The 11,600-nt window shown below is 42.9% G+C and overlaps 1 protein-coding gene across 1 annotated transcript in view; it reads left to right on the top strand.

Moving 5' to 3' along the window:
- The first annotated feature begins 501 nt into the window (after positions 1-501).
- METTL4 (methyltransferase like 4) overlaps positions 502-11,600 on the top strand; it is a 93,168-nt gene continuing 82,069 nt past the window's right edge. The window contains exons 1-2 of the mRNA XM_018553521.1: positions 502-768; positions 5,897-5,959. Coding sequence (XP_018409023.1) covers positions 502-768; positions 5,897-5,959 — 330 coding nt within the window. The remainder of the gene's footprint in view (positions 769-5,896; positions 5,960-11,600) is intronic.

Below are 11,600 nucleotides of genomic sequence, written 5' to 3'. Positions count from 1 at the left end.
CCTCCTCAAATACAAAATAAATAAGTGTATATCATAAAAGAACAGACAGTGGTTAGTAAATACAGAGCTGCATTAATGTGTGTTTTTATATCTGTCTGGAGTTCAACTTTAAATCTAACCGCGGGTGGGGGGGTCATATTTATAAATGTATATATTCAGGACTTTAAATGTATCAGTTCAGTCGAATCAGTTGTGAATTTCGTGCGAATAAAGCAGCAGATCGTGGAAACAATGCATTCCTGCAATTAGACACATGGCCACAAGATGGCGCTGCCGCTGACTGGATTTGTGTTGAAGGCTGTGCGAGGGGGAATGAAATATTCGCCGGACAGGAAGAAGTGTCTTCAAATCTGCGAGCGGTAGGACGTACATGCCGTGTTATGTGTTGTGAATACAGCGATCTGGTGACAGGTTTATGAGCCATCAGTCTGCATTATGTGTTGTGTTCGCTGACATGGCTGATCAGTGACAGTATGTGTGTGTCCCCTGTGCCTGACACTCATGGCTGTGCTGTGTGAGAGCTCTGCAGGATGGCTTCTTGATGAACTGTCTCTAATAAATAGATGGTATGAGTTTGGGGGAGGCCTGGGCTCTAGATCCCCCACAGATGAGGAACAGGAGAACACAAGGACTGTATACAAGGTGAAGAATGAACTGTTCCAGCTGATTAAACCTTACTTCTCGCTGAGTCTCTCCATCACATCCAATCAGAATGCGGCTTCACAGAGTGACGACAGGGCGCCCGCCGGCTGCAAGGCTGTCAGAAAGGTACTTGGCTGCTGATAGTGGAGAATGTTCTGCTTGTCTTAAGTCCTCGTTTACACATAGGTGTATCAGGAACGCACCTTAAATGTGCACAAAAGTGCGGGCTTTGACACGTATTCATGAAACATGCACCAAATGCAGGCATTAAGTTAACGGAATCCCAAAGTGGCCCAGCAAACAAGCTGTTTTCCCCTCTGTAAAATGCAGAATGTGCAGAAAGAAAACATTGAGCGAACTGTGCAGAATGTGCTACTTTTCTGGGACCCATCAATGGGCATGTGCACCAAACGCAGGAAACAAGCGCCCGGGAATGTGCTTTCCGCAACACTATGGTGTGAAGGGGGACTTAAGGTGCCCATACACTGCATGCTTATCGTACGATAATCGCAAAGTGTATGGAAGGCGTGCAACCGTTTCTACTGTACGGTCGCACGTCTTCCGTCGAACAAGCAGGCTGGAAAACCCACCGGGAATCGTACGATTCTCGGCGGGTTAGTGGCGTGCTTGTTCGACAACTGCCGAACGGGCTGGTGTGCGCACACTGCCTGTTTGCAGTCATCGGAAGCCTGCCCCTCATTGCAGTCATCGGAAGCCCGCCCCTCAAGGAGGCGGGCTTGCAATGATCGCGAGTACGATCTGCCTGTCCAAGATAGGCAGATCGTACGTTTTTTTAAATTACTTCACAACCCTCGCAAGACAAAAGTCTTGCGAGGGTTGTAAAGTGTATGGCCACCTTTAGAGTCAGCCTGCTTACTGTACTAGAGATGAGCCTGGGCTGGGCGCTTTTCTAAAATAATGGTAAAAAAGGATGAGCTGAACCACCCATTAAACCTGTGTTGATGGGCTTTTGCCTCAGGTTGATATCATTAGTTTGAAATGCTTCTGAGCTCATTCAGAATTCATTGACAGGGCTTTTTAACCTGCAGTTGACCTCCTTATCTACTTCAAGATGGTTTTGTGTCCCTATTGGCATACCTGAATTCAGAACCCACTGGATGCACACAGGGCCACACCTCCCGTGAGGTCAGTTGAGCCGCCTGCCTCAGTTGGGACTCAGGTAGGGACTGTGGGGGGTGGGACTAAGGGCCAGTTCACACCAATTATGGCGTGTTCCAGAGTGGTAGCTGCACACTAAACTTCACCCCTTCATTCTGGGGTGTGAGGGGGTGCGGTGGTGACAGGGTTATTCACAAAAGGGTGAAGAGTTTGGAGACGGCAGGAGAAGTGAACAATCTAGGACAACATAGCTGAACTGGAAAGTGAGCTGAATTGGAGAATATTTCCAAATCAAATATGTTGTCCTAGATTGTTCACTTCTCCTGCCTTCTCCAAACACTTCACCCTTTTGTGAATAACCCTGTGAGTCTGGTGAAATCACAGTCTCAGTATTTCTAAGCTCTCTGCCAGACGGGTGCAGCGTGTCTACTCTGTGCTGAGCCTGATGAGAGTACCGGTTCACTCACACTATGCAGAGCTTTCACCTGCTGCGCCTGTCTCCAGGACAGGAGCCTCTGCTCATTGAGGTGGAGTCTGCGTTTTTTTTAAAGGCTCAGCCTCACCTGCGGCATCCGGTTTTGCCACAGAATTCAGCTCACTTCCCAGTTCAGCTATGCTGTCCTAGATTGTTCACTTCTCCTGCCTTCTCCAAACTCTTCACCCTTTAGGCCTCACACACAACGCAAGAGCAAAATTGTATATTGCGCGTATGTGTACGTACGCATATGCGTGCACTATATGCAATCCCTGAATGCATAATTCGTAATAGAAATTTGAATGAACTGTACGTGCGTATACGCGCAGCAATGCGCTGCCTGGACGCATCTCTGTTCCGTTCTGTTTTTACGGTACGCAAATATACAGCTCCATACGCAGCTATGTGTATGGAACCATTTATTTGCATATGCTGCATATGGGACAATGCGCACATACGCAGCGTATTGTAGGGCAGTGTGAATGAGGCCTTAGTGAATAGCCCTGTCAATGGTTTCACTGATATTTGTCAACACCTGTAGCTCAGTGGGAATAGGTGCTTATTGCAACATTCACCCTGTTTGTAACAGGTTAGATGTTCATTCACTACACTTGTGTTTGTTCATAATTGGCCGGCCTAAGATGACTGCCTATGGAGACCCATGTCCATAATGCTAAAACTGTGTATTTACAATCATACAACCCTTCTGACCCTTCTCAGATCACTATAGTTTTTCATCAGTTTTTACAGTTTTTTTTTTTATTTAATGCTTTGTAGAATCTTCATTATACTAAATCATTATTTTACAAATCATCATGTGATACAGGGTGCAAGAGACAGCTGTGTTCTCTCTCCCTTTGTGACTGCCTCTGTCTCTCACCTCTAATTAATTCTGTCAGCAGGGGTGTGGAATTAAAAAAAACTACTTGTCCAAGAGCTAAAGCAGGGGGCCAAATCTACTTGTCCTTCATGACAATCTACTTGTCCCAATACAAAAAAAATAGTTTTAATCAAAACTAGGGATGCACCAATATCGGTATTTCGGTATCAAGTACAAGTATGGATATTTTGCTTTTGGTACTCGCCGATACTGAATCCCAATACTGTTGCTTCCGCTGGCATGGAGCAGGCTTCCCGGGTAATCAGGAAGCCGGTCAGCGGGAAATGACATGCCGCCCGGCTTCCTGATTGCCAGGGAAGCCGACTCCATGTTGTTTGGCCAGCTTAATTGTGATTGGCCAGAAAACCATCTTCCCAGCCAATCAGCATCAACCTGGCTTCCTGGCCAATCAGGAAGCCGGGCAGCGACTAATGACCTGATTGACGGGGTACCCGACTCGATGCTAATTGGCCGAGAAGCCGGCTTTCCAGCCAATCAGCAAGGAGCCGGCTTCCCGGCCAATCAGGAATCCAGAAGGCAGTTCATTACATGCTGCACGGCTTCCTGATTGCCCGGGAAGCCGGCTCCATTTTCCCCTACGGCACTGCCGGTCAGAGGAAATTTTCAGGGAAGGTATCGGAGCATTTGGGTGAGTACAAGTACTCGCCCAAATACTCGGTATCGGCACTGATACTAGTATCTGTGCATCCTTAAAACGTATTTGACTGCTAAATAATGCTTCTCACTGATCAGCGTGGTCACCTGACCACGCTGACCAATGAGTGCTTGCAATTTGCGAGCGAAATGCAATATGCATAGGGTAGGGCTGCGCTGGACAGTACACCCGTACTGGTGGAGGGGAGGGACTGTTCGCCAAAAGGTAAATATAGCGGGGAGGAGGGGCAAGTTGGAAGAGACGGGGCCAGATTCCATCGGGTAATTCCATCTTCCCATATTACCTGGGAAAGTGAACTTACCCTTTAATGCACATTGTGTGTGTGTGTGTAAGAGTTCTGCTGCCTGGCTACCACAATGGAATGGCGGCAGCACTCAACGCGCACACACACAATGTCCTACGGCAGGGGGCAGCTGGGTTGATTTTAATTTTTTTTTAGTTTTATTTTTTACTTCATCACGTTTATTTTTAAAGTGTTTTATATATTTTATTATTTTTAAAATTTGTATTTTATTACTTTTTTTTAAACTTAAAGGGGTTCTAAACCCTCCCGTTTTTTTTGCCTATATCTACTACTATCAAGCAGTAGATATAGGCAAAAACGTAAAAAAAAACAAAAAAACGCTTTAACAGCGGTTTAAACTTAACTTGTTTTCGCTGCGCGCTCCCGCCCGAGAATCCAAAACTGTTTGGGCGGTCGCAAAGCATCTTGGGGCGGGAGCATGCGCAGTTTGGATTCTCGGCCGGATGACAAGGAGAGACGCAAGGTAAGTCTATGGACGCGCACACCCGCATGCAGACACCGCTGAATTGGAAGAGCCTGCAAGCAGAGAGAGCCTCTTGCAGATTAGCCTGGTAAATGTGAAAAGAAACCTGTATACATATTTTTGTCCCCCCATCAAATATGTCTTCGAGAGCAGAATATCTTATGTCAAATGTGAGGTGGGAATAATCGAAACATTGAAAGAAAAAGAATGGAAAGGAGAGGTGGTGGGACAAAGGAAATGATGTATTGTGCATAGAGGAGAATGACGTGCATAACATTGTCTCACAAAATATTACTATAAGAAAAGTCAAAAAAGATCACCGGAGAACATTATAGTACTAGACTGTCAATTAAGGCCAACCATAGCTGTTATTGGAGAGACACAATAAGGAAAAATTTGAATTAAAGCGGAACTTTACTCATATCGTTAAAATAACAACAAACACACCTTTAGGAATGTTTAGTAATGACAATCTACACACACATACTTCTAGATAACTGCCGGCTTTGCATTCTTTGCATACCTTATTTCTCTTTTCTTCCCCAGTCTTCTGACAGTGGCCATGTTTACTAAGGGCAGATTACTAGCCCTGGATTTCTGGCACATGTGACTAGGACATGTGACCATGCACATCATCTTAGGGGAGGAAATGCCTTTCCCTGAGATCTCCTGAGATTACAGATGAGATTTCCCAGCAATGCTCTGCTGATGAAAAGGCAATCCCAGTATACATTGTTTAACACACTGAAGTCATTTGGCCTTTCAAAGCAGGAAGTGAATGCTCTGCAAGTATTTCATAATCCCAGCATTTTACACCTGACATGTCTATGTTATTATCAATCATCATACATAGAGGGATGCATTGGTAGAATTTGATTTTTGAGTGTAAAGGTCCACTTTAAGCTTAAATTATTATGAATATCTGTTCCAGTAATATATTTCTGAACCCAATAGTTTTTAAAATGTATTTATTTTCATTATTATTTAACAAAATAAGGAGAATGCATTAAAATGTTTATACATTTGCTTTAAAAGTTATTGGAAAATTGTCATTTTAACAGTATGCTGTTTTAATTTTTTTACTCTTCTTTTTTTTTTTGTAACATTTGGAAACTTAACTTGATCTTAAGTCCTCACTGATAAATTGCTTATTTGAAACATAATTTAAATCTGCATTCTGCAAATGGGTTATTTGTATATAATAATATAATAAGAGATTACATTTCTTATGTGTCCTGTATTCAGCTTCAGATGCTTGTTTGTGCTGCCCCACAAAGAAATGTCATCCAGTGACAATAAGGCACATTATGTAACAATTTTTTTCTTGAATCTTACAGAAACGTAAAAGATCAAATGCCCTAAATCAAGGTGAACTGGATGCTCTGGAGTATCACCAAAAGGTAACTTTTACTCCTATAATAACAACTTAATACTTAATGTGTAAAATCCACTTTCATTTCCTACTGTAGTTTTTAAGAAGTTGTCTCACCTTGTATTTCTCACAATTCGGTCACCTAATTCCCACATTGTATGTTATCTCATGCTACTGTGTGCTGGAGAAACTGAGATACAGACCGCTCACTCTTCATTCCCGACCACTTTCTGCAAAGGAGATAGACTTTTGATTGACAACTCTTTTCTCACTGTCCCTGCACTTTCCAGACACAAGCATGGTCACAAGAATTCATAGGGAGGGAACACACTCTCACAGGAATCAGCACAGACACTAATACTGGAAGAGGAGCCTTGTATTGTGTCTGAAAAGTACAGGGACAGTGAGATATGAGCTGTCAATCAAGAGTCCATCTCCTTTGCGGAGCATGGTCAGCAATGAAGAGGAGTGAGCTGACAAAGTCTATATCTCACTTTCTACTCTCCACAGAAGCATGGGATAAAAAGCAATATACAATGTGGGACTTGGGTGGCTGAGCTTTTAATAATAATAGCAGGTGAAACTTCTTTCAAGGTGCTCTGAGGATATCACAACTCACTGCGTTATGGCAGAACGATCAGTTATTTTGCAAGGGTGAAGGTTCTACATGACAACTGTCCTGTTCACCTTTTTTCCTCTCTGTTTTCTGTATCACTAACCATATTCAGAATTCTGAAGCAGGCGTGAATGTGATTGGTGGCTGAAGAGACAGCAAGAAGTCTTTAGCGGAAGTATTTGGGTGTTCCTCTCTTGCATCACAAGTAGGGGTTCAGCGACAAAAAGAGACTAAGGTGGACTGATGCACTTTTGCCTGGATGAAAAACTACTAAGACTGAAGTGAAAAATGCTGAGAATGAAGTTGTGCTCCCTGTATACAAGGCTTAAAGTGGATCTTTTGGGAACTTTGCAAGTCTGCATGACATTCCCGACATGTCACAATATACAGTTACAGTATATTTAAAAATAAATCTCTTTTTTGTGTTATCATTAAATAAGCAGTCCTTGCGCTCCACTGAAGTAAGGCTTCATCAGTCAGCTGCAAGCAGGAGGAAGCATTCCTTGTCTCCTCTCCCCAATTAATTAGACTGCAACATTGTAACTGTAGTAAAGCACAGGGTGAGAGGTTGCTTTAAGAGTTGGTCTATGCCAGGCAAGAACTGCAGAGGCACCACGATTTATGTGATTGTGTAATCCCTGAGCCATAATCTTAGTCCAGGGAATAGGTACTGACCCCAGATGATGCCTGAACAAAGATTCTGCTATGTTTTTTAAAAGAAAAGCAGAAGATGGCATTTTGTGGACATACTGTGCTTAGTGGTTAGCACTTACATAAGTTGGGTTGCCACTCTGAAACCCGGCCAGGACACTATCTGCATGGAGTTTGCAAGCTCTCCCTGTGTTTGATTGGACTTTCTAAGGGTATTCTAGTTCTTTCCAAAGAAATGCTGCTTGGTTAATTGGTCGACAAATGTAGCCCTAGTATGAATGTGCATGTATGTATTTATGTGAGATAGGGACCCTTACATTTTAAAAGAGAACTGTAGCAAAACTTTTTTTTTGTTATAGTTCTCTTTTGGGTCAGGGGAGCACATTTACTAAAGCCCTCCTGTGACCCAAACTCGGCATATATGCTGACAGTGCAAGGACGTGCTATTTTCAAAAATGGCTTGGCCAGCTGATTTGAAAAATGTTCCGGAGGGCTTGGCAGCGAAAAGGTTAAAGATCTGAACAATACTGCCCCCTCCCCTATCTGTCCCTCCAAAAAAACTGGAGGAAAAGTCAGAGGGGGAGGGGTTATCCCTTTGGGGAGCTGGGGAATGATAGTCACCACTCTCTGCAGGGAGAAGCCGTGAGCTGAGCAATCAGCTCTTTGTGATCGCTCAGTTCTCAAGCTATACAGCCCACATCCCTATACACTGCAGCTGTCACATGTCAGCTCAAACTATGGGGAAGAGTATATTTTACTTTCCCAATAGCTCTCCTTTAACCTCCTTGAAGGTAGGGACTCATGTGAATGTACAATATGTAAATCTCTGAGTAAATTGTTGGTTCTATACAAATGCCTGTAATAAATAAACTTGTGTTACACTTACAAAATACTCAGTATGCTTGCACATGACATGAAAATGAAAAATATATCTGGTGCTAGGTCTTCTTTAATTTACAGTTTTGACTGGAGTGTGGCTTTCTGTTCCTATTCCTATAGGCAAATTCAAGTCAAAACTGAAAATTAAACTTTGAGATAAATACAGGAAGCACAGATAACTTGCTGAGTAGTTAAGTGTTTTGCCGAGGCATTGCTGCAGTACTCCTGCCCACCCTAGTCTCTTTTATTTCTGTAATCTGATGACTCTGAAACACACAAAGCCCGAAGTAAAAAATTACATTAAAGGAGAACTATGAGGTGAGTGCTTTTCACTTGCCTCATAGTTCTAGCCGACCTGTGACAATAAGACTGTCACAGGTCGGCTCAATAGATCGGGAAGTGAGCGAACACATACCGGCGTTCGCTCACCTCTCGATCCTGTCACGGCTCTCTGCCGTGACAGGGGGAGGGGCTGGATTCCCCCCTCCCCGCTCCGATCCTCCAGCGCTGACTGGCGGATTGGACGGGGGAGGGGGCGGGTACAGCTGGCTCTGTCTCTAGATAGGCAGAGCCAGCTGTCACTCACGCAGCTGGGCGGATCCAGACATAATTGTCGGGATCCGCTTCAGCTGCGGCGTCTCAGTATACAGTGAGCTGTAGCTCGCGGTATACTGAGCTTAGGGTGACGGGAGGACGCTAGTTTGTGTCCTCCCATTACCCTTAGGAGAACTCTGGGGAAAAGCCCTGACCCCATAGTTCTCCTTTAACTTAAAAAAGCCAATCCACCGATCCATTTCAAAACTGCATTGAAAGCTTAATTGTGATTGGTGATGAATGAAGCAGAGAGCAATAAGGTTTACACAACAGTCACACTGCCTTCATGTACAGAAGTGTGCTTACTAAACCGATGTCAGATTAAGGTAAATTGAGTGAACTTTCTGACTTTACCATAATTTCCTTGAAGTATGCTGTCTAAAAAGTTCATGAATCGCACATCCACCTTAAGCAATGGTGTCTGGTTTTGTGATGATTTCCTTTACTTTGTGATACAAAAGGTAAGATTTGGAAAAATTATTTGCCCTTGGTAACTTCAAGCTGTGTTGCGGATTTTAATGTTCTGGTCCCCACATTACACTGAAATTTCATTTTGGATGGATTTGTTCTGCGCTGCCATGTGATTTACATCCACTATTTCATTTGCTTTTGGCCTTCTGAGTGAGATGTCATTTTAGCAGCTGCAATGCCATTTTAGTGTGATAAGAAGCTCAAATGACTTCCCTGCACCGAATGATTTATGCCTGCGATACCCCTGAGCCAGAGCCGACATAACTATTAGTCTGTAAACCACAAAACATCCACTGAGCAACACCATTTATTTTAATGTGACTCAGGCTCCACAGATCTACTTGTAAAAGTTCTTAGACATTTCAAGAAATTAATTGCAGTTCCTAAGCTGAGGAAATAGGAGAATAATGACCTTTCCCCATAGTGGAGCACATAATATGTCTGTGTGATGGGGAGGGCTCTGTGAGAGGAAAAGGGAATTTGTGTTCATGGCTCACTCACTAGATGAATGCAGAACGAAGCTATAAAACTGTACAAACTCATTCAAATTAAACTAGTATCATGGTCAAAACTGACATATTTAATATCTGTGCAAGTGACATTCATATACATCTGAGGGCAGATTATTAGTTGCTGGGATGGATACCTCCCAAATAGAAATCCTTTGTTGGCTTGATTCAAACAGGTACTAAAACGTTGATGTGCATCTTGGACCATGCTTAATATCATGTGTTTCCTCCAGATTTATCCATCACACATTTATGCTTTGAACCACCAGTGTTCCACCTCATCGCAAAGCATTCATTATGCCAAATAGTAAACCTACCATCTGCACATTGTTGGACAATTCAAAAGTCACCAGACTTGGCAGTGGTTTTACAGTGTTAAATCCGTGATCCAGTGCCTATTATGGGTTATTTGTCTAGTGCTTAGCTGTCAGGAGCGGAAGCTGGCATGGTTCCCTGTTGGTGGAACTCATCCTCCAGGTTCAACATGTTGTCTGTTCGATGTGTGTTCTGTCTGCACATCGCTGCTGTAAAGATAAATTGTTTTTCCGCATTTGTGGACTTTTAGCTTGAACAAATCTGGTCGTTCTCCTCCCTCCCATATCATCATCAAGGTGCTCATGCTCACAGACCTGCCATTTGCCAGCGGGCATATTTATAAAGCTGTGAATCTGACATTCAGCAAACATTCACTGTGAATCTGTGAGGTGCTTGTGTTTTAAATTTAATTTACCATTATTAAATGTTTGGTGAAAGTAACCTTCAATGCTTTGAAAATAGACCCCTATGTGTATTTTGCATCACTAAGCCAATGTGAATTATTCATGTAAGTGCAGGTGGGAGGAGGTAGTGCAGCCAGGCATCTTTGATCAGGGGTGTTACTAGCCCCTAAAACTTGTTTTATATCTTTTTTTTAAAATATAATTTTTATTACTTGTTTATTTTAACAATAATAATACACTTTTATTTTCATATCATATTTATGAAATTACAGTTATGACTGCTTAAGACAAGTTCATTTTTTAGAAAGAAAAGATTTGTCTTTGATTTACAACTGATCCATAGAAGATTTAATTAAAAAAAAGAAATTTCCAGGTATCAGCTTATTTCAGTTTGGCTTAGATATGCAGTATATGAGGCAGTGAAGTTGCAAGGTCCTATTGAGTGCCCTGTTTCTCGGGCCTGCGACTTCAGACAGCAGAGGGTCAGAACACTAATGGCACAATCCTAAGGTAGTGCAGACATAAAGGGAAAAGCGGCCAAATAGTGGGAAGGCAGCAAATATAACATTGAAGTAAAGCGAGGATAAAGAAAGCAAAAAGAGATGAAATGGAGAATGGGATACAGCATTTTCACACTTTTTCCTTATGTTATCCTATGTGCTCCAAAACATTTTGGTCTAGGTGCCCAAGGTCTTTAATGACCCTAGTACCACACCCTGAATGGTGCTATATTGTGAGCATCTCTAGTCTCGGAGTTCAGCCCTATACAAGTTCATGAGAGCTCACCGCGCAGACACAGACAGCTCTGAGCAAGATTTCGGCCTTGCGGAGCTTAACTGCGAAGGATATGACCACTTTCATTCTAAAGTAAGTAAGCAGCAGGGTGATGGGTTCTAGGTTTGTTTAGTGGTTTATTAAAATGGAACATGTCTTTTAATACCCATGAATTATACATTAGGCTTGCTAATCACAATGAGGTTTGCTTGGTAATGGCTGATTAATATCCAATGACCTAATGTTTCCACAGTGCAGTTATCCCTGGGAGCACGTGTGCCTCTTGAATGTATGTCAAACCATCTGACCATCTGGTAACTAAAGATTGTGGTGTTTATTTGGCAAGTAGAAGTGGAGGAAATGTTACAACCTTTACTGTCAAGCACATACAAAATGTGTAAAAGCCATTCCGAGTGTGGTCAGACAGGTTGCGCCCCCCCCCCCCCCAGCGCTGTT

Source organism: Nanorana parkeri, unplaced genomic scaffold (assembly GCF_000935625.1).
Source record: "Nanorana parkeri isolate BGI_ZX_2015 unplaced genomic scaffold, ASM93562v1 scaffold7, whole genome shotgun sequence".
Lineage (NCBI taxonomy): Eukaryota > Metazoa > Chordata > Amphibia > Anura > Dicroglossidae > Nanorana > Nanorana parkeri.
The sequence above is the reverse complement of the archived record's forward strand: the minus strand, read 5'-3'. Positions and strand labels throughout refer to the sequence as shown.